This window comes from Oncorhynchus mykiss, chromosome 16 (genome assembly GCF_057628025.1).
Source record: "Oncorhynchus mykiss isolate SJ-2025 chromosome 16, ASM5762802v1, whole genome shotgun sequence".
In the NCBI taxonomy this organism is placed as follows: domain Eukaryota; kingdom Metazoa; phylum Chordata; class Actinopteri; order Salmoniformes; family Salmonidae; genus Oncorhynchus; species Oncorhynchus mykiss.
The window spans coordinates 29,156,273-29,180,091 of NC_143037.1; the positions used below are offsets into that span (position 1 = coordinate 29,156,273).

At 41.4% G+C, this 23,819-nt stretch overlaps 1 protein-coding gene across 1 annotated transcript in view; it reads left to right on the top strand.

Moving 5' to 3' along the window:
- The window catches only part of nrg3b (neuregulin 3b), a 429,951-nt gene extending 406,402 nt beyond the window's left edge, over nucleotides 1-23,549 (top strand). Inside the window, exons 7-9 of the mRNA XM_021565559.3 lie at nucleotides 8,684-8,799; nucleotides 15,492-15,647; nucleotides 22,356-23,549. Of these exons, the coding sequence (XP_021421234.2) occupies nucleotides 8,684-8,799; nucleotides 15,492-15,647; nucleotides 22,356-23,118 (1,035 nt within the window). The 3' untranslated portion in view covers nucleotides 23,119-23,549. The remainder of the gene's footprint in view (nucleotides 1-8,683; nucleotides 8,800-15,491; nucleotides 15,648-22,355) is intronic.
- Nucleotides 23,550-23,819: the final 270 nt, after the last annotated feature.

Here is a 23,819-nt window from a genome sequence, read left to right on the forward strand (position 1 = left end):
GTTTGTGTGTTATTAGTTTAAGCAAACTGTCATTTTTTTTTATTTAGATGAAGATCAGATCACATTTAATAACCAATTTATGCAGAAAACCAGGTAATTCCAAAGGGTTCACATTATTTTTCTTGCCACTGTACATACAGTGGGGAGAACAAGTATTTGATACACTGCTGATTTTGCAGGTTTTCCTACTTACAAAGCATGTAGAGGTCTGTCATTTTTATAATAAGTACACTTCAACTGTGAGAGACGGAATCTAAAACAAAAATCCAGAAAATCACATTGTATGATTTTAAAGTAATTAATTTGCATTTCATTGCATGACATAAGTATTTGATACATCAGAAAAGCAAAACTTAATATTTGGTACAGAAACCTTTGTTTACAATTACAGAGATCATACGTTTCCTGTAGTTCTTGTCCAGGTTTTCACACACTGCAGCAGGGATTTTGGCCCACTCCTCCATACAGACCTTCTCCAGATCCTTCAGGTTTCGGGGCTGTCGCTGGGCAATACGGACTTTCAGCTCCCTCCAAAGATTTTCTATTGGTTTCAGGTCTGGAGACTGGCTAGGTCACTCCAGGACCTTGAGATGCTTCTTTACGGAGCCACTCCTTAGTTGCCCTGGCTATGTGTTTCGGGTCATTGTCATGCTGGAAGACCCAGCCACGACCCATCTTCAATGCTCTTACTGAGGGAAGAAGGTTGTTGGCCAAGATCTCGTGATACATGGCCCCATCCATCCTCCCCTCAATACGGTGCAGTCGTCCTGTCCCCTTTGCAGAAAGGTATCCCAAAGGAATGATGTTTCCCTCTCCATGCTTCACGGTTGGGATGGTGTTCTTGGGGTTGTACTCATCCTTCTTCTTCCTCCAAACACAGCGAGTGGAGTTTTGAGCAAAAAGCTCTATTTTTGTCTCATCAGACCACATGACCTTCTCCCATTCCTCCTCTGGATCATCCAGATGGCCATTGATCGAGGGAGATTATCAGTAGTCTTGTATGTCTTCCATTTCCTAATAATTGCTCCCACAGTTGATTTCTTCAAACCAAGCTGCTTACCTATTGCAGATTCAGTCTTCCCAGCCTGGTGCAGGTCTACAATTTTGTTTCTGGTGTCCTTTGACAGCTCTTTGGTCTTGGCCATAGTGGAGTTTGGAGTGTGACTGTTTGAGGTTGTAGACAGGTGTCTTTTATACTGATAACAAGTTCAAACAGGTGCCATTAATACAGGTAACGAGTGGAGGACAGAGGAGCCTCTTAAAGAAGAAGTTACAGGTCTGTGAGAGCCAGAAATCTTGCTTGTTTGTAGGTGACTAAATACTTATTTTCCACCATCATTTGCAAATAAATTCATTAAAAATCCTACAATGTGATTTTCTGGATTTTTTTTCTCATTTTGTCTGTCATAGTTGAAGTGTACCTATGATGAAAATTACAGGCCTCTCTCATCTTTTTAAGTGGGAGAACTTGCACAATTGGTGGCTGACTAAATACTTTTTTTCCCCACTGTATCTTTCAACTATGCTGTTATGTTTAAAGTTCAACTTCAATCTATCTAATCGAATAGAATCCACAGATTGCGAGATGAAGATAAATACTTTTACTAAGAGTATTAGTAATTGACTGACCCGGTCTCTCCAGATCTCTTAAAATTGGGGGCAGCATTTTCACTTTTGGATGAATAGCGTGCACAGAGTGAACTGCCTCCTATTCTGTCCCAGATGCTAATATATGCATATTATTAGTAGTATTGGATAGAAAACACTCTGGCGTTTTTAAAACTGTTTGAATGATGTCTGTGAGTATAACAGAACTCATATGGCAGGTTAAAACCTGAGAAAAATCCAACCAGGAAGTGGGAAATCTGAGGTTTGTAGTTTTTCAAAGCTTGGCCTACTGAATACACAGTGTCTATGGAGTCAAGTTGCACTTCCTACGGCTTCCACTAGATGTCAACCATCTTTAGAAACTTGTTTGAGGATTCTACTATGAAGGAGGGGCTCATGAGACCTGTTTGAGTCAGTGGTCTGACAGAGTGCCTTGGTCTCATGACGCGCGGTCACGAGAGAGTTAGCTCTCGTTCCAATGCTTTTCTTCAGACATAGGAATTCTCCGGTTGGAACCTTATTGATGAGTACATCGTTTGACTTGTTTCTATGACCTGTATTGGAACTTTTCGAGTTTTGTCTGGATGAAGTGCTGGCGCCTCATGAAGATGGATTACTGGGCTGAACACGCAAACAACAAGTGGCTAATTGGACATAAATGATGGACTTTATGGAACTTTATGGAACAAATCAGTCATGTAATGTCAAACTGGGATTCCTGGGAGTGCCTTCTGATGAAGATCATCAAAGGTAAGTGAATATTTATAGTGTTATTTCTAACCTCTGTTGACTCCAACATGGCGGATATTTCTCTGGCTGGATTGGGCTCTGAGCGCCGTTCTCAGATTATGCTTTTTCCGTAAAGTTTTTAAAAAATCTGACACAGCGGTTGCATTAAGGAGAAGTCTATCTTTAATTCTGTGAATAACACTTGTATCTTTTATCATTGTTTATTATGAGTATTTCTGCAAAATCACCTGATGTTTTGGAATCAAAACATTACTGCACGTAAGGCGCCAATGTAACCTGAGATTTTTGGATATAAATTATCAAACAAAACATACATGTATTGTGTAACATGATGTCTTATGAGTGTCATCTGATGAAGATTATCATACCCTTACAAAGGTTGGTGATTCATTTTATCTATATTTCTGCTTGTTGTGACTCCTATCTTTGGCTGGAGAAATGGCTGTGTTTTTTTGACTAGGCGGTGATCTAACATAATCATATGTTGTGCTTTCGCTGTGAAGCATTTTTGAAATCGGACACGATGGGTAGATTAACGAGAAGTTTATCTTTCATTTGCTGTATTGGACTTGTTCATGTGTGAAAGTTACATATTTCTATTAAAGAAAATGCTATTTTTATTCCTCTGCAAGTTTTGATCCTTTAAATTGGGCAGACAGACCAGTTTCCTACCTCTTCCCACTGCCACCTGCCTCCTCTATTTTTGGGGTAATGCTGTAATCAATTGGTAGTACACTTGGATTGAGCAGGAAGATAACTGATAACTCCATGAAAGAAATAACTCTACCATTCAAATTTACAATATAATTTAAGAACCCTTTTCAAAAATTTTCCCATAAATACAGGTCATTTATCAACCAGCACATTTGAGTTCAACCCATAATATTTGCTGTAATATTTGTTATATATTTTCAGGGGGATGAAATTTAAATTGTAGCCAGCTCTGCAATGCTTGTTTGAAAAAGAGAGATACTTTGAAAAAAAGTATAATTTTCAATTAATCGAAAAAGAGACATGGCAATCTGCACAAAGGCAAAAATACAATGGATGAGCTTTTCTTAGTAATCTACTTGATAACCATTTAGGATTCAAGTAAAACTTTTGAATAAGTGAAGCTTTTCGAGAAAGATTTAGTGCTTTTATATTTAATAATCTCAACCCACCCAATTCATATTCATATTCATTAAAATATTCATATTTTGTCTGGTTTAGCGTCCCAGATAAAGCAAAATATTTTCTGCTCATGTGATTTGAAAAACGAATCATCAGGAGTAGGCAGTGCCATAAGTAAGTGAATAAACTGAGATCTGACTAAGGAGTTAATAAGGGCAATTTTTCCCATAAATAGACAGGTATTTACCTCTCCATGGTTGCAGGATCTTGTCTATTTTTACACGTTTTCTATTGAAATTCATTGTGGAGCGCTTATGTATATATTTTGTGATATGAATACCAAGTATGTCTACTTCACCGTCAGCCCATTTTAGAGGTAAACTGCAGGGTAATGTAAAAGTTGTATTTTTAAAGATCCAATACGTAATATTGTACACTTGACTTAATTAGGTTTTAGTCCAGAGAGTCCAGAAAAGTTATCTAGATCTTAAATGAGACATTGCAGGGGTCTAGCTTGCGGACTTAATATAAAACTTAAGTCATCGGCATACAAGAAAACCTTCATTTTAAAGCCTTGGATTGTTAATCCTCTAATGTGGTTATTGGATCTGATTTTAATAGCTAGCATTTCGATGGCCATAACAAATAGATATGGTGACAGCGGACACCCTTGTTTTACTCCTCTTGACAATTCAAAACTCTCTGAGAAGTAGCCTCTATTTACTATTTTACACCTGGGGTTGCTATACATTACTTTGAACCATTTTATAAGAGAATCACCGAAATTGAAAAATTCCACGCATTTATAAATAAGATCTAGTCTGACTTTATCAAATACCTTTTCAAAATCCGTTATAAATACCAGGCCTGGCTTCTTAGATGTCATTATCTATTCTATTATTTCTAGTAGATGTCGTATATTATCTCCAATGTATCATACATGTCAAAAAACAGTCTGATCAGGATGAACAATACCTGGTAAAAACCCTTTTAATTCTGAGTGCTATCATTTTGCTAGTATTTTTGCATCATAACATTGAAGTGTAAGGGGCCTCCATTTTTTTAGATAGACTGGATGTTTATATTTTCCATTTTAATAATAGAGAAATCAGACCTTCCTGCTGATTACCTGACACACTACAATTTCTATAGGAGTAGTTAAAACAATCTAACAATGGAGCTTTTAGCAAAAAAGGCTTGATATACCTCTTCCGGTATGCCTCAAGCCCTAGGGTTTTTCCAGACTGAAAGGATTTAATAGCCTCAAATGTTCTTCCTCTGTAATTTGGCCTTCACACTGATCCTTCTGTACATTTGTTAATTTCCATGTTTTTGTATTATTTGGAAAGAGTTCCTTACCATAATCTTCCTTCAGTGGGAGAGGATGAGATGGAAAAGAGAACATCTGAACATCTGTCTCTTTAGCCAGAAACTTTTGTTATTTATGAATATGGAATTGAATGACCTCTGAAGGTACTTGTAAAGGTATCCCAAACAATAAGTGGATTTGCTATTCCTATATTATACTTTAATTATTCAGTTATAAATTATTTTGTCTTAGTTAAAAATAAGTTGTCCTCCAGTAAACTTTGATTAAATTTCCAATATCCCCATCCACGTGGATATTCTATAAGAGTTATGTGAAGGCCAATTAGAAGATGATCCGATCGCATTCTGTCTCCTATTGAAACTTTTTTAACCTTTGATGCAGGAGAAAGAGACAAGAAAGTTGCCAGCATTTCCATAGCAATTGACGTTTCACATGATCATGAAAGAGACCTGTAATTGAGTACGTGTGTGTTCATATCCACTTCATAGTGTTTAGATATTTTTACATTTCCCATACTTTATTTTGTTCGTAACCTAAAGTTCCTGTAGAATTTAGTAAAGCCATGGTTTTATGGATCTGTCTCTGAATAGCTATCCGTCTGTAAAGAGTTTGTCCACAATGAGAAAGGCACGCTTACCCCTCTCCCTCTATTGCCTCGTTTGTTTATTTCCCATGGAAATTGGTCATTGAGCCTGAATTTGGTCCCTTTAAGCTCCCTTCGCCTGCTTTTGATCAGCTCCTTTTGTTGGTAGTGTTCAAATCAGTCAGGGACCCTTGGTCTTGTCGCTCCGAGCACCAAGTCTTGTTTACAGTCTCTAGAGGAAATTTCAAGGCAGATTGCATGAATTCTCTGATCACGTCCTCTGGCTTATTCCCAGAAAATATTATATTTTCACGCATGCTACGTCATTTTTAATGTCTAGCAGCGACTCCTTCAGCACCCTGTTTTCCGTGAGTAGACAATCCATTTTAGAATCGTGAATTTTTACCTTGGCTGTGAGTGCCTTGTTCTCTCCTTGGAGCGTGAGAATTTCACTCTGGCTAAACTCCAAACTCCCCCTCAGCCCTGCTACCTCCTCACACAACTTTTACAGTGTTGCATGGATTCCAACCAGAGCACTAGCCTCTACTTCAACGGTAAGTATGTCGTCCGTGTCTGTAGATGAATCTGTTTTTCTTTTATTTTGTCGGGTTAGAGTTCTTTTGTGAGGTAGTCGGATCTTTCCATGATGGAGTATGTTGTTCCTCCATAACGCAAAGCTGTTGGTACTCGTCAATTTCCCTCAGGATCTCCTTAGTATCCAGGTTGGCTCTTACTGCAACCAGTTGTTTTTCAAAAGTTTTAAACGCGTCTTTCCCATGACAACGACTGGTGTCTGTAGTACAGCCACCTAGCACTGTTGTTGGCAACCAAGAGGCTGTGATTTCAAATCCAGGCTGAGGTTGAGTCCCAAGTGTGTTCACAGTAAATCATTTTACTGTAATACATATCCTATAAAATTACAATAACTTACTGGGTCCTGAGTTGCTACGTATATATTGGCACCCTAAATAATATTGTCACTTTTTCTAAATAATTCCCTAATTCTTCTAAAATAAGTAAAACAATACAAAATCATTTTGAACTTCATTTTTGAACCAATTTTATTTCTGTAAACGTAAGGTTTTAATTTTAATTTAGATAATAAAGACAAATGATATGGACAAAATTATTGGTAGTTGGCTGCACAGCCTTTGGCTAAGATAACTGCCAACAAAATCTTCTTGTCACCATCAATAAGATTGGTGCACATTTCTACTAGCAATATGGCCAACACTTCAATGTTTGATTCAGGTTTAACCCTAAACCTCACCCTAACCCTGCTGATTTCATGAAGTCTTGCACACATTCAAGGACCCACTACCAGACACAGCAAAACATAGGAAGAGTCCATTTCTGAATGAGACACAAGAAAGCCTGAGTGAACTATAAAAATAATAAACAAGCCTAAATCCATGGGGAAATGTTCTGTGGACCAATGAAACAAAATTAGAGCTCTTTGGCAATACAGATTATCGTTGTGGTTACTGACGACCAATGAAAAGTACAATCAAACAGGGGAGGATTGATAATGCTGTGGGGTTGCTTTGCTGTCTCTGGTACTGTAAGGCATCATGAAATTAACAGATTATTAGGTGTTTTGGAGTCCAATGTTCAACCTAGTGTCCAAAAACTGGATCTCTATTGAAGGTTGTGGATCTGCTCTAGAGTGACCAGCGAAGAGTCAAAATCTGAATCGCATCCAAAACTTACGGCGAGATCTGAAAACAGTTGGTGGAGGGCACCCCTTAAACATTGAAGAATTAGAGCAGTTTGATGCTAGAAAATGGGTCAAATTGCCAGAAGAACGGTGCAGCAAGCTCATTGCTGGCTTAAAGAAGCTTGTGCTTTTAGTTATTTTGGCCAAAGGCTGTGCAACTAAGTACTAGCTCCAGGGTGCCAATAATTTTGTCCATGCCATTTGTCTTTATTTTCTGAATAAACATTTGTGATAATAAATCATATTTATTGACCTTCTGAACCTCTCTGTGGATATTTTAGGCAGGATGAACCTGTTACTGAAGCTCCTACTGTGTTGCATTAGAGTGCTGTGGAGTGGGTGTGCGTCATTGTCCATGATCATGTGTGTTTTAGCTTGTAGACCTCTATGAACATGCCATGCATTGACTCTAGACTGCATCTGATTGTAGCACTTTATTTCTTTATGATTTTACCCCCAAAAATAATGTCATTTTTTTCTATTTTTTTTTAAATCGGGAACTATTTGAGAAAAGTGCAAGGGTGCCAATATATTTGGCCGCACCTGTATATACTGTATATGTCAATAAAAACACAAACAACAACAAAAACTAAAATGTGACAGACTGTTTAAGAGAGGAGGTTCCACAACTGGCAATTACAGAAGTCTCCAGCGAAACATTTCATCTCATAGTTTTACGACATCCTGGTCATGTTTGCACTGACAGACTCCGAAGACACCGATTGCAATCCTGCCTTCTCATGTCACATTCCTCTTAAGTCCTGTTCCCCAGCCAAGTTTGTGATGGTGGTCAAAATTATCACATTTTCCTGCACCGGAGGAGAACAAGCTGTAACAGGTCCCTAATGGAGTCAAGGGTGTGAAGGGAGAGAAGAGTGAGTAAGCGTGTCAGCAATGAGAGCTCTGAAAAACTCCCCAAATGGAACCCTATTCACTAGTGCACTACCCTATTCACTGTGCATGATATAAGTAGGGAATAGGTTGCAATTTGAGACACAACCTAAGTCACATCCAATCGCTTTAATAATGAACCGTAAGGACGGAGGCTGACAAACATAAGAACTTTAGTCACTGGAATAACACCATTATCTGCTATTATTCTCTGTGTTCATGAGGCTTTGGGGCATTAAGGATCCCAGTACAGGGGCCCTTGTGAGATAATGGTTCTAATTTTGATAGAGGAAAAAATAGAGAATTGAGGCAAAATTCTTTAGGAATCCATTAATGTAATCTTGTCTGGGATTAATTTCTGGCCTCTGTAGATAGTCGTGGGAGAGCCGCCATGGAGTGTAATCAGAAAGTGTTGACTTAATCTGCAGTTTAATTAAAGGGACTGCCTGGGCTGGGAGGGCCATATATCACGGGGGAACATCTCCTACATTGACTCAGGACTATTGCGGCTGCATCTGCTGAGTGTATATCGTGTTATTTTAGGCTATTGTGTATGTGGGCTTGTGTGCGTACGTGTATTCATTATGTTTGTATATGTCCACAAACTGTATGGGGTCCTAATATCTACTTTCCAATTTCCTATTTTCCTGAAATCATGTCCTTATTTGGCCTTTGTTTTCTTTCACTGCAGTGTTGCAAATCTCATGGGTCCTCCCCTCCTGAAGGGGACAGCAGTCTGCCAGCTGGCGCACCCACAGCAGCTCCACCTATTCTCAACAGAGCACTCTCCAAAGGGAAGCGCTTCAGGTACTTGTACAGTAGAAATTCTTCTCTCGTTCTTCCCTCACCTCTAGTTTAAATGGGCCGCTCCAGTTACAGAAGTGGATGCAGCCAGGTAAGACATTTAATCAACCCCAAATTGGCACAATATGTTATTGAAAAAAATAAACAGTGCTTTCATGGAATGTAAAAAAAGATTTATGGTAATTGTAATTGGTAATAAACATGTTACTATGCATTTAGGCTCCGTTGCAAGGCACAAAGGCCCTTATCTGCATCAAAAGCCGTCTGAATCGGGACATTTCCATTTGATTTACAGTTCTACGAAGTTAGCGGCTAGCATGAAAATCACACTGATGGCTTCACAACAGATGGGGAATTGTAAACGTCCTCTCTCTGTCAACTGCATTTATTTTCAGCAAACTTAACATGTGTAAATATTTGTATGAACATAACAAGATTCAACAACTGAGACATAAACTGAATAAGTTCCACAGACATGTGACAGACAGAAATTGAATAATGTGTACCTGAACAAAGGGGGAGTCAAAATCAAAAGTAACAGTCAGTATCTGGTGTGACCACCAGCTGCATTAAGTACTGCAGTGCATCTCCTCCTCATGGACTGCACCAGATTTGCCAGTTCTTGCTGTGAGATGTTACCCCACTCTTCCACCAAGGCACCTGCAAGTTCCCGGACACTTCTGGGGGGAATGGCCCTAGCCCTCACCCTCCGATCCAATAGGTCCCAGACGTGCTCAATGGAATTGAGATCCGGGCTCTTCGCTGGCCATGGCAGAACACTGACATTCCTGTCTTGCAGGAAATCACGCACAGAATGAATAGTATGGCTGGTGGCATTTTCATGCTGGAGGGTCATGTCAGGATGAGCCTGCAGGAAGGGTAACACATGAGGGAGGAGGGATGTCTTCCCTGTAACGCACAGCGTTGAGATTGCCTGCAATGACAACAACCTCAGTCCGATGATGCTGTGACACACCGCCCCAGACCATGACGGACCCTCCACCTCCAAATCGATCCCGCGTCCAGAGTACAGGCCTCGGTGTAACGCTCATACCTTCAACAATAAACGCGAATCCGACCATCTCGGCTAGTGACAGTGGGTTTGTGCCCATAGGCAACGTCGTTGCCTGTGATTTCTGTGAGGACCTGCCTTACAACAGGCCTACAAGCCCTCAGTCCAGCCTCTCTCAGCCTATTGCGGGCAGTCTGAGCACTGATGGAGGGATTGTGCATTCCCGGTGTAACTCGGGCAGTTTTTGTTGCCATCCTGTACCTGTCCCACAGGTGTGATGTTCGGATGTACCGATCGTGTGCGGGTGTAGTTACACGTGGTCTGCCACTGCGAGGATGATCAGCTGTCCATTCTGTCTCCCTGTAGCGCTGTCTTAGGCGTCTCACAGTACGAACATTGCAATTTATTGCCCTGGTCACATCCTCCTTGCAGCATGCCTAAGGCACTTTCACACAGATGAGCACGGACCCTGGGCATCTTTCTTTTCATGTTTTTCAGAGTCAGTAGAAAGGCCTCTATAGTGTCCTAAGTTTTCATAACTGTGACCTTAATTGCCTACCATCTGTAAGCTGTTAGTGTCTTAACGACCGTTCCACAGGTGCATGTTCAGTAATTGTTTATGGATGATTGAACATGGGAAACAATGTTTAAACCCTTTACAATGAAGATCTGTGAAGTTATTTGGATTTTTATGAATTATCTTTTGAAAGACAGGGTCCTAAAAAAGGGACGTTTCTATTTTTGCTGAGTTTATATTTATATATTCAAATAAGATTGCAATTGCAATAGAAGTTGGTATATGAGGTGTTCATGTGCCATGTATTTCTTTACAGTTTCCTGTTTGTGATATCCTAGAAGGCATAACAGTCATGCGCCTTTGTCTTTATCTTGTCGTGTCCCGTGTATATATCTTTTTTTCTTCGTATATATATTTTGTATATATTTTTTAATATTTTTTAACCCAATGTGGTATGGATCTGCTATTTCCTTTACATTAGGAACCCCGAAATGAAGCTAGACAGATAAATAGCTACTAGCTAGTAGTCAGCTAGCCACTGCTAGTGGTCATCAGCTAACCTTTAGCCCGGTCAACTCCTGCCAGGCTGCACAGCGCGATTCAACCAAGAGCATACCGGACTTCTTTTTCTCCAGCACATCTCTGGATTCCTACAGCAAGCTCTGAACCTTTGTACTTGGATCATCGCAGCTAACTAGCTGCTATACGAGTGGCTACTAATGGCTAACGTCTCTGTCCCGAAGCAAGCACAAGACCAGTTAGCCTGGAGCTAGCCTATGCTAGGCCCATCTCCCAGCCAGCTGAAGAGATCCATCAACCACTCCTTGGGCTACAATACCTATTTTGCCAATTGGCCTGGACCCCTTTTACTGCTGACACGGAGCCCCGCTGATCCATCCCGACTGGTCTACCGACGTATTCAGCCCAAGGGTGGTTTCAACAGGCTCCTCCCTCGCGATGTCCCCTGAGTGCTCATCTGCTAGTCTGCTAGCCGCGGCCCACTAGCTGTCTAGAGCATATCAGACTGTTAGCTGAAGAATTCCATCAGCCAATTTCTTGGGCTACAATAACTATTTTGTCAATTGGCCTGGACCCTTTTACTGCCTACATGGAGCCCTGCCGATCCATCATGACTGGTCTACTGACGTAACCGCCAGAGGGGGCAACAACAGACTATTCCGTCGCGACGTCCCACTAAAGCCCTTCTGCTAGCCTGCTAACCCCGGCCCACTAGCTGTCTGAATTGGCGTGTCTCCAGCCCGCCTAGCTACTCACTGGAACCTATGATCACTCGGCTATGCATATCTTTCCCTAATGTCAATATGCCTTGTCCATCGCTGCTTTGGTTAGTGATTAGTGTTTTCTTTCACTGTAGAGCCTCCAGCCCTGTCCAGTATGCCTTAGCTCGCCCTTTTGTTCCACCTCCCACACATGCGATGACCTCACCTGGTTTAAATGGTGTCTCTAGAGACAATACCTCTCTCATCATCACTCAATGCCTAGGTTTACCTCCACCTTTGTCTGTACATTATGCCTTGAATCTATTCTTCCGCGCCCAGAAATCTGCTCCTTTTACTCTCTGTTCCCGAACGTACCAGAGAACCAGTTCTTATAGCCTTTATCCTACTCCTTCTCTGTTACTCTGGTGATGTAGAGGTTAATCCAGGCCCTGCAGCGCCTAGCTCCACTCCAATTCCCCAGGCACTCTCATTCCCCAGGCACTCTCATTTGTTGGCTTCTGTAACCGTACAAGCCTTGGTTTCATGCATGTTAACATTAGAAGCATCCTCCCTAAATGTGTTTATTCACTGCTTTAGCACACTCCGCCAACCCGGATGTCCTAGCCATGTCTGTATCCTGGCTTAGGAAGGCCACCAAAAATCCTGAAATTTCCATCCCTAACTATAACATTTCTGACAAGATAGAACTGCCAAAGGGGGCGGAATTGCAATCTACTGCAGAGATAGCCTACAGAGTTCTGTCATACTATCCAGGTCTGTGCCCAAACAATTTGAGCTCCTCCTTTCCAGAAACAAGCCCCCAGCTGTGCATTGGACACCGTATGTGAATTGATTGCCCCCCATCTATCTTCAGAGCTCGTACTGTTAGGTGAACTAAACTGGGACATGCTTAACACCCCGGCCGTCCTACAATCTAAGCTAGATGCCCTCAATCTCACACAAATTATCAATGAACCTACCAGGTACAACTCCAAATCCATAAAGACAGGCACCCTCATAGATCATCCTGACCAACCTGCACTCCAAATACACCTCTGCTGTCTTAGAGATCACTGCCTCATTGCCTGCGTCCTCCGTAAAACCCTTCAGCGAGCAGGCATTTCTAATCGACCTGGCCCGAGTATCCTGGAAGGATAATGACCTCATTCCGTCAGTAGAGGATGCCTGGTTATTCTTTAAAAGTGCTTTCCTCACCATCTTAAATAAGCATGCCCCATTCAAAAATTGTTGAACCAGGAACAGATATAGCCCTTGGTTCACTCCAGACCTGACTGCACTTGACCAACACAAAAACATCCTGTGGCGTACAGCATTAGCATCAAATAGCCCCCGCGATATGCAACTCTTCAGGGAAGATAGGAACCAATATACACAGGCAGTTAGGAAAGCAAAGGCTAGCTTTTTCAAACAGAAATTTGCATCTTGTAGCACAAACTCCAAAAAGTTCTGGGACACTGTAAAGTCACTGTAAAGTCCATGGAGAATAAGAGCACCTCCTTGCAGCTGCACTGAGTCTAGGAAACACTGTCACCACCAATAAATCCACGATAATTGAGAATTTTTCTATGGCTGGCCATGCTTTCCACCTGGCTACCCCTACCCCGGTCAACAGCCCTGCACCCCCCACGGAAACTTGCCCAAGCCTCCCCACTCCTCCTTCACCCAAATCCAGATAGCTGATGTTCTGAAAGAGCTGCAAAATCTGGACCCCTACAAATCAGCCGGGCTAGACAATCTGGACACTCTCTTTCTAAAATGATCTGCCACAACTGTTGCAACCCTTATTACTAGCCTGTTCAACCACTCTTTCATATCGTCTCAGATCACCAAAGATTGAAAAGCTGCCGCAGTCATCCGCCTCTTCAAAGGGGGAGACACTCTAGACACAAACTGTTACAGACCTATGTCTATCCTACCCTGCCTTTCTAAGGTCCTCGAAAGCCAAGTTAACAAACTTGACCATTTCCAATCTCACCATACCTTCTCCGCTATGCAGTCTGGTTTCCGAGCTGGTCATGGGTGCACCTCAGCCATGCTCAAAGTCCTAAACGATATCATGACCGCCATCAATAAAAGGCTATACTATGCAGCTGTATTCTTCGACCTGGCCAAGGCTTTCGACTCTGTCAATCACCACATTCTTATCGGCAGACTCAACAGCCTTGGCTTCTCAAATGACTGCCTCGCCTGGTTCACCAACTACTTCTCAGACAGAGCTCAGTGTGTCAAATCGGAGGGCCTGTGTTCTGGACCTCTGGCAGTCTCTATGGGGGTGCCACAGGATTAAATTCTCAGGCCGACTCTTTTCTCTGTATACATCAATGATGTCGCTCTTGCTGCTGGTGATTCTCTGATCCACCTCTACGCAGACGACACCATTCTGTATACTTCTGGCCCTTCTTTGGACACTGTGTTAACTAACCTCCAGACGAGCTTCAATGCCATACAACTCTCCTTCCATGGTCTCCAACTGCTCTTAAATGCAAGTAAAACTAAATGCATGCTCTTCAACCGATCACTGCCCGTACCTGCCCGCCCGCCAAGCATCACTACTCTGGACGGTTCTGACTTAGAATATGTAGACAACTACAAATACCTAGATGTCTGGTTAGACTGTAAACTCTCCTTCCAGACTCACATTAAGCATCTCCAATCCAAAATTAAATCTAGTATCGGCTTCCTATTTCGCAAACAAAGCATCCCTCACTCATGCTGCCAAACATACCCTCGTAAAACTGACTATCCTACCGATCCTTGACTTTGGCAATGTCATTTACAAAATAGCCTCCAACACTCTACTCAGCAAATTGGATGCAGTGTATCACAGTGCCATCCGTTTTGTCACCCATATACTACCCACCACTGTGACCTGTATGCTTTCGTTGGCTGGCCCTCGCTTCAATTTCGTCACCAAACCCACTGGCTCCAGGTGTCAGCGATTGGGTGCTGAGTGAAAGTGGAGTCAGGCGCAGGACACAGGTATAGAGTAATCCAACTGAGTTTACTCAAAGAATAAAGCAAAATTCCAAAATAGGAACATACAACACAGCTCTAACACAAACACAACCACAACCACTAATGACATGAACAATCACGGACAGAACATAAATGTACGTCAGATGGTTAAATAGGGAATGTAATGAGGGAATGTAAAACAGGTGTGTGTGTAATCAGACAAAACAAAACTAAACAGAAAAATGGATCGGTAGTGACTAGAAAGCCGGTGACGTCGACCGCCTAACACCACCCGAACAAGGAGAAGGGCCGACTTCCGCGGAAGTCGTGACACCAGGTCATCTATAAGTCTTTGCTAGGTAAAGCACAGCCTTATCTCAGCTCACTGGTCACCATAGCAGCACCCACCTGTAGCACGCGCTCCAGCAGGTATATTTTACTGGTCACCCCCAAAGCACATTCCTCCCTTACTAACTTTAAGCACCTGCTATCAGAGCAGCTTACTGCACCTGTACATAGCCCATCTGTAAATAGCCCATCCAACTACCTTATTTATTTATTTTTGCTCCTTTGCACCCCAGTATCTCTACTTGCACATTTATCTTCTGCACATCTATGACTCCAGTGTTTAATTGCTAAATTGTAATTACTTTGCCACTACGGCCTATTTATTACCTCACCTCCCTACTCTTACCTCATATGCACACTGTATATAGACTTTTCTATTGTGTTATTGACTGTACGTTTGTTAATTCCATGTTTAACTGTGTTGTTGTTTGTGTTGCACTGCTTTGCTTTATCTTGCCGAAAAGAGTCAGCTGAAGAGAAACTACAGTGTGGGAACTACAGTGTAGCCATTTAAGCATCTATAACCAATGATCCAATTGTTATCCATTTGTGAACCTTTTTAATATTTTGACCAATGTTTTCTGTTTCTGTCTTACGTATACTTCAACATGGCTCGTCCCAGGAGTAGCTCCCTGTCCCTCAGTCCAGTCCAAAGACACTGGGACACTCATCACATGAGGACCCCGCCCATCTCTCGAGGACCAAGGGTTGCTAGCCCCGCATATAAGCACCTGGAGGAGGTGGAGCCTGCAGAGATGGAGGCAGAGTCTTTAAGAGGGTATGTAAGGGTGGGAATCAGAAAACCAGTCAGTATTTGGTGTATTTGTATTTATTATGGATCCCCATTAGCTGCTGTCAAGGCAGCTCCTCTTCTTGGGGTTCAGCAAAAATAAGGCAGTTTATACCTTTTTAAAAACATGAAAATACATTCACAGATTTCACAGCACACATCTCCTTCACATAGAGTTGATCAGGCTGTTGATTGTGGCCTGTGGAATGTTGTCCCACTCCTCTTCAATGGCTGTGTGAAGTTGTTGGGAACTGAAACACGCTGTCGTGCACGTCAATTCAGAGCATCCCAAACATGCTCAATGGGTGACATGTCTGGTGAGTGTGCAGGCCATGGAAGAACTGGGACATTCTCAGCGTCCAGGAATTGTGTACAGATCCTTGCAACATGGGGCTGTGCATTATCATGCAGAAACATGAGGTGATGGTGGCGGATGAAAGGCATGACAATGGGCCTCAGTATCTTGACATGGTATCTCTTTGCATTCAAATTGCCATAGATAAAATGTAATTGTGTTCGTTGTCCGTAGCTTATGCCTACCCTTACCATAACCCCACCGCCACCATGGGCACACAACGTTGACATCAGCAAAACACTCGCTGACACGACGCCATACACATGATCTGCGTCTCTGAGGCCGGTTCTGCTCTATTCTCTAAAATGACATTGGAGGTGGCTTATGGTAGAGAAATTAACATTAAATTCTCTTGCAACAACTCTGGTGTACATTTCTGCATTCATAATGCCAATTGCACGCTCCCTATAAACTTGAGACATCTGTGGCATTGAGTTGTGTGACAAAACTGCACATTTTAGAGTAGCTTTTTATTGTGCCCAGCACAAGGTGCACCTGTGTAATGATCATGCTGTTTAGTCAGCGTCTTGATATGATACACCTGTCAGATGAATGAATTATCTTGGAAAAGGAGAAATGCTCACTAACAGAAATGTAAACAAATTTGTGAACACAATTTTAGAGAAATACACTTTGTGTGTTTGTAACATTTCTGGAGAAAAAAAAATTCAGCTCATGAAACATGGGACCAACATTTTGCATGTTGCGTTTATATTTTTGTTCAGTATAATATTCAAGAGTATAAATATTCTGTTTACCTTGAACTAACTTGAACTAAAATTTACTTAAATTACTTATTGCTGCAAAATGTAACTTTTTGGGCTACCCAACAAAATTCACATAGAAATGTGAGTTATAGATTTGTCTTTCTCATTGAAATCAAGTCTAATGAATGGTAGATCTGTTCTATTGCTATTTCTAATGATTCTATGAAGTTCCGTTTTCGTATCTTTTACTTTCGGTTTTGTACACAGCTAAAAATACAATATTTGTGGTTAAGGAAAATATATTTCACAGTGGTTTAGATGGTACAATGATTCTCTACACTACATTTGCTTGTTTTGTCAAACATACAGAAGTTAGGTGAACTATTAGAATTTTAGCAACCAGGCAATGCCGGAGTGATTATTGCATAGTGCATTTTTAACACAATTAAGGTTATGTACTTCCAAAGTATTACCTTGGTCAATTTTTTGTAACTCAAAGATGGTCTACGAAGTGCTAGATAGACAGTAAAATAGGGAAAAGTTAGAAGTGCAACCATGCTTGTATATTTTCCTTTTATTCTGAATATCGAGAAACCTATTCCTTGCTGTAGCACTATTCCACATTTGTCATCATTGCCTTTCCAAACACTGCGTCGGTGGTGAAAAATATAGTCACTCCTTTGCAGCAGATATTCAGCACATGCCAAGCCAAAAGCATTAACCATGACTCTGCTCTATTGGCCCTGTCTTCAGAATGCATTCAGTCTGGGATATTGACAACACAGCGTCTTAACAGTTAGCTCTGTTTGTGATTTAAATGCCCGCCGCTATTGAAAACACATTCTAATACTGCTTACTGGCAGCGATTAAAGAAAGCATCTCAGCCATTCAATTGCACCGAGAAGTCCAAAATTAGATTGAATAGAGCAGTCAACATGAGACGAAATCCGGCTGGCACTTTCTTTGCAGAGGAGTATCCAACAAATGTTCTCACAAGACGGTGGGCACCTGATGCAGCATTATGATGACATGATTAGGGAGCAACCCTAGAGAGCGGTCAGTGGTGTCAAAATAATTTATTGATTATGCTTCAGAAAGAATAAGAATAGAGGAGATACTCAACTGTACTGTACAGTACTATACTGATTGTCAATTATTGTGAGAAACCCCTTACACACACACACACACACACACTAAGAGGCTTCAGTGGTTAAGTGCCTTGCTCAAGGGCACAATGGCAGGAGATGGTACCTGGGATCAGAGTGATGCATCAGAAGTTGAGGCTTGACACTGTCTCCATTGTGACAATATATTATTTATTGTAAATCCAAGGTTAGAAAAAAAAACGTTTCGGTCAGAGACCTTCATGAGACAGATCTCTTTGAACACAAAACCCCCTTTTATGGGATCCGAGAGCAGCCAGCCCTCCGGTGGCCAGTTCACTTCCCACTTTATTGGGAACTATTTATTCTAAAGTTCAGTGTTTCCTTTTAGAAAATCTTTGTTAAAATGTGAATTTACACATTCCTCCACACGTTACTACAGTACAATGCACCCAATATCCAGGTAAGGGACCAATCATATTAATCATGACCAATCATGCTAATGCTGAATGAAAAACTGAGAAAGGGAGCGCAAGCTATGATACCCTGATTCAACTGCTGAAGTTAGCAAAGGAGGCACTGTAGTGAGTGTGAAGGAATGACGGCAGCGTTCAAAGCGCTAAATGACATCAAACTGTAGCCTCACCAACATTGTGCACGTCCGCTAGTGTGTTAAATTTGACATACCAAACGATACAGCTGATACACCAGCAAAAAAGGCCTATAAAAGAATCATACCATGTCCAAAGTCATACTCTAAAGTAAGCTATTCCTATTTAACCAAGGAGTCTTTGTGCACGTCTGCTATTGTTTTGAATTCAACATACCAAAAGATACTGCTGGTTACCATTATTCTCTATTTTTTCTTAGTAAATGCCAGACAAACACCAGTTAAAAAGGCCTGTAAAACAAAGCATTGCCCAATCATATCTCCATGTCACTGACATTACTGACAACACTATTCTTATTTTACCAAGGAGGTTACGTTAGCATAATTTGCTGACAGCTTGGAACTTGAGTGACGATGTGATAATGTAAGATGTCTGTCATTATAGCAATCCCAAATATATCCCAAATGACACCCCTATTCCCTACATAGTGCACTACTTTTGACCAATGCCGTATTCATGGTTGCACCTCCATAAATCGGTCGCGTAACACCAGTTATGAGCATTCTAAAATCAAATCAACGTTTATTGGTCATGTGCACAGGGTGAAAACAGTAATGTAAAATGGTTACTTGCAAGCTCTTCTCAACAGTGCAATAAACATTAATATAAAAAACATATAAAAAGTAGTACAAAATGTAGTACAAAAAGTAGTACAAAACAAAATATACGGTTGAAGTCGGAAGTTTACATTGACTTCGGTTGGAGTCATTAAAACTCGTTTTTCAACCACAAATTTCTTGTAAATAAACTATAGTTTGGCAAGTCGGTTAAGACGTCTACTTTGTGCATGACACGTCATTTTTCCTATAATTGTTTACAGACAGATTATTTCACTGTATCACAATTCCAGTGGGTCAGAAGTTTACATACACTTATTATATATTAGAATTAGAATGTGTTTTCAATAGCGGTGGGCATTTAAATCACACACTCTTAAAGTAAAGTGGTGATCCTAACTGACCTAAAACAGGGAAATTTTACTAGGATTAAATGTCAGGAATTGTGAAAAACTGAGTTTAAATGTATTTGGCTAAGGTGTATGTAAACTCCTGACTTCAACTGCATATACAGTAGACTATGAAATGTGCTAAAGTTAGTAGTTATATGGATGAACAGCTTAAATAATAATAAATTGTAGCAGCAATTGTGTGTGTGTGTGTGTGTGTGTGCGTGTGTGTGTGTGTGTGTGTGTGTGTGTGTGTGTGTGTGTGTGTGTGTGTGTGTGTGTGTGTGTGTGTGTGTGTGTGTGTGTGTGTGTGTGTGTGTGTGTGTGTGTGTGTGTGTGTGTGTGTGTGTGTGTGTGTGTGTGTGTGTGTGTGAGAGAGAGAGAGAGAGAGAGAGACCCAAAAGTTGAGTGGTGTCCAGTCAATCTTAACAAGGGTTAATTATTGTTTTGGAAATAAGATTGGAAAATTAAATTAAGCAAATAATTAGTAGGAAACAACTTAGTCATCATTACGATGATGGCAATGTTGCCATTAGCTAGCAAACTTTGTCAAAAATACCTAGCAATGCTAATGTTAGCTAGCTTAAATCCAGTGGTTTTCCCTAAATCTTAGCTAGTGAACTAATGTTAAACCAAATCTAAAGTCAATCTGACAACATCTCAATGATGACCAAAGGCTTTTCAGCAAATTATTTGTACAACGTTCAGTCAGTCTTCAAAATAATGTTCAAAACAATATTGTGCTGAAACGTGCATCCAATGAGTAGACCCTGGCCAAAAGTAGTGCACTTGAATGCAATGAATAGGGTGTCATTTGGGATGTAACCATAGCTCTCCCAGAGCATATTTTGCACTTAAAAGTCCCTGGCAGTATTCTTATTAACATGCCAACCTGATTGAGTATCACAGTGACTTGTAAGATACACACTGCTGTCAAACTCTTTATATATGACCTATTTCCATAATTAACATTCTTAAACAGTGCAGCATGCAGGCAGCTCAGCATATTCTTTCAACGGCTGTGAGAAGATCTCCTCCTATAGCACTGCACAAACACACGCAAACACATACAGTATGCAGACTAGTATGCATGCATACACACACTATGCACACGCACATTCAGTGTGCAGATTTTTCACACATTACACACACACACACACAGTATGCACGTGCACATGTAGAGTATGCACATTCCGTCACGTGTCCGCACACATACACACACACACACAGTATGCATTCACAAACAAACAAATACACACACACACACACAGACACATGCAGAGAGAGAGAGAGAGAGAGAGAACTAACTAGGATTTTTTTTTTAAAGCCGCAGAGGAGGAATCTATTGCCATAGGCAATTATTGGTAACATGAGGCTTGCAAATGCTCGGGGAACGAGTGGTATAAGAGGTTTTTTTTCTTCACCGACGTGCAAAGATTGTGACCGATTTATTTGACTAGTTGAACAAATTAACTATTGATAACCCGTTTACAGATCCATCCGCAAAGCAAGGCCAATGGAAGTAGGATTGACCTATTTCTATACTTAACATCCATACAACACTAACATCCCCACCCCCCTTGTTGCCATGGAGACACCCTCTCTCCTGGAATGAGGAATGAGCAGTAAAAGATGGAGAGAGAGTGAGAGGGAGCGAGAGAGAGAACAGAGACCGAGTTAGGGAGTGAGAAAGAGAGTGAGAGAGTGAGGGAGACAGAGAGAGGGGGGAGGAAGAGAGAGAGAGAGAGAGAGAGAGAGAGAGAGAGAGAGAGAGAGAGAGAGAGAAAGAGACCAAAGAGAGAGAGAGAAAACAAGAGTGGGAAAATGGGCATGAGAATCACCTGTGTTTTCGTTTTTGGCAGTAAATCCCCATAGAGCATTGCCAGTTTCATTAAACACTGTCAGATACACATATTTACCATTCACATATGAAGAATGGATTGAAACCTAATTTGTCATTAGAGTTATTTTTAGATATTTTACAATGCCCATGCTTCCACCTATAATACAGAAGAACAGGGAAAGTAATTAAAAATGTAAACTCAGTTATGGTACAAACGGTCTCTGAAGTCAGACATTAAAAGACAATCTTTTTTGATTCTTGTTCACTTGTTTCAGTCCAAAAACATCCCAAACACTTAAGCATAGAGATGGGGCTGGGGAAATGTAACCATTCTCAAAATCATAGCTGGAGCAATGGATACAAGGACCGACAGTCCACGAGAATGACATGAAAATTCAAAACTAGGATTCAAATGACAACATAAACATAATCGAGTAATTTAACTTTAACTTCGGTTTCGGAAGAATAAGACAATTGTACTAAGCTCCCAAAACATTTATAAGTTATATTCTTCGAGAATAATATTGCAGGAAATACCCCAGATTGTGCCTTTAAAGCCAGATAGCCCTATGGCATTATTTTACATTTTACTGTCAAATAGCATCTTTAACTCTGCAACACTTTCGGTTCTTCAGGCAACGTTCCTTGATTCATATGCACTCACCAATCTAATCCTAGGCCTAATTTCAACATTTCTGCTATCTGGACATTCAGGTATTCTTTCAGGAAGGTTTTCATATAGCCACTCAAACCCGGGTCAGGCATACCCCAGCTTTGATGCTAAAGCCTTAAATCTCTGATAAGGTTGTCACAAGATAAATCATTTTCACTTAAACATTTAAGCAGCCAGAGTAGACTGTCCATGCCGTAGATTATAAATAACTACAAAAGATTATGAATTCCCAGATTTAAAAAAACATATTTAACCAGTGTAGACAGATGTTTTTTAGGCTTTAATTGTATGGTAAGGATTTCTCTCTCTCTTGAAAATTTGAAATCATGCAATAAAGGTCTGGGAACAAAAGGTCATAATCTCCACCCATTTTTTTTCTGTTCTCTGCATCCCTGCAGGTTTGACACTGGAAGGGGTGGAGGTGACGATCGCCAGCACAGCGGGTTCCCAAATATGCAAACCATGTCTCGTTCCGCAGAGAAGAAGGGATGGAGGGATGTTCCCTGCACCCGTCTTGACAGAGGAATAACACCCGCTCCTCCCTCTCTCCGCACGCACTCCGTCCCCATCATCCCCTCTCTCCAGGAACACGACCGCGAGAGGGGTCACGTGGACGGGAGCAGGGAGAGGGTGTCGCATGGAGGTCTTGCCGGGCCAGGTTACATGGCGCAGGCACCTGCCGGTAGCAGCAGCCACACCCCCCCTAACTCCTCCACCTCTGTGTGTGTACTAGAATTAGAGGACAGACCCAGTCATATGCGTCCCTACAACATCAAGACTGCACTGGTGTCAGAGACAAGCCCTATTCACACGCACCAGGGCTCCTCTGAAACTCTAGTAGGGCCAGGGGACCTGTTCCAACACTCTAGCCTTGTGGCCTCTGGGACAGCAGAATCCGGATCAGGTGTTGCCGGGTTGAACAGCACAAACACTTTTATTGCTGTGACCGTGCTGGAGTCCAAGAAAAAGAGCATGCGGTACACACCCAGACTGCTCTACAGCTTTCCCAAGAGCAGGGGTCCTCAGGCAGGTGTCCAAAGAGAGGCCCAGGGGCTTGGTAAACAAAACATTGCCCTGGTGAATGGAGGGGCAAACAGCTTCCTGTCAACAGTGGTGGGAAAAGGTGCTGGAATTTCTTGTGCCAAACTTTCTGCCAGCTGATTGGATAATTTCTCGCCAACTTGCAAGGAGAGACTCCGCCAACCTGCATCGATGACACGGGAGGGGATAGGACCACCTGCTTAACTAATTGGCCCCTAGTTTCTGTAAAAGAGCCACAGCAGCCTGGACTGCAGAGAGGAATTTATTTATACATTTAAGACACTGAAAACACACACACACATGTATGTGAATAATGTGAAACAATGCAGACAGACATAAAGACCAGTGGGAGCTTGATATAAATGTGTATTTGAAAAAAATATAAATGATTTATATGCACTATTTAAACAAAGCTTCTACTTAGAAATCAAAATAGTGTGTCATATCTATGTTGTTTCTCTATTGTAAAGAAATCAAATTATACATGTCATATGTCCTATAAACATATATTTGACATGACGACGTGACAAAATAAAGACTACAGTGTTAAAGGGTGTGTGGTTGATTGAATTTCTGAAACATATTTCAGATTAATCTTTGTTGTCTGTGTCTCTCAAGTCGGTGTGGGTATAGCCTAGTAAATTGTATAGCAAAATAAGTTTATCCTACATGACACATTATGTCAACAGGTGCTGCCTATGGGATTATTCACTGTGCTGAATGAGGTCTCTCTACAACATCTTCTTCCATCGAAAGATGAATCAAGTCACACCCAGAGCATCTCATGCCAGACCACGGCGGTGTTCCTCCCTGGTAAAAGC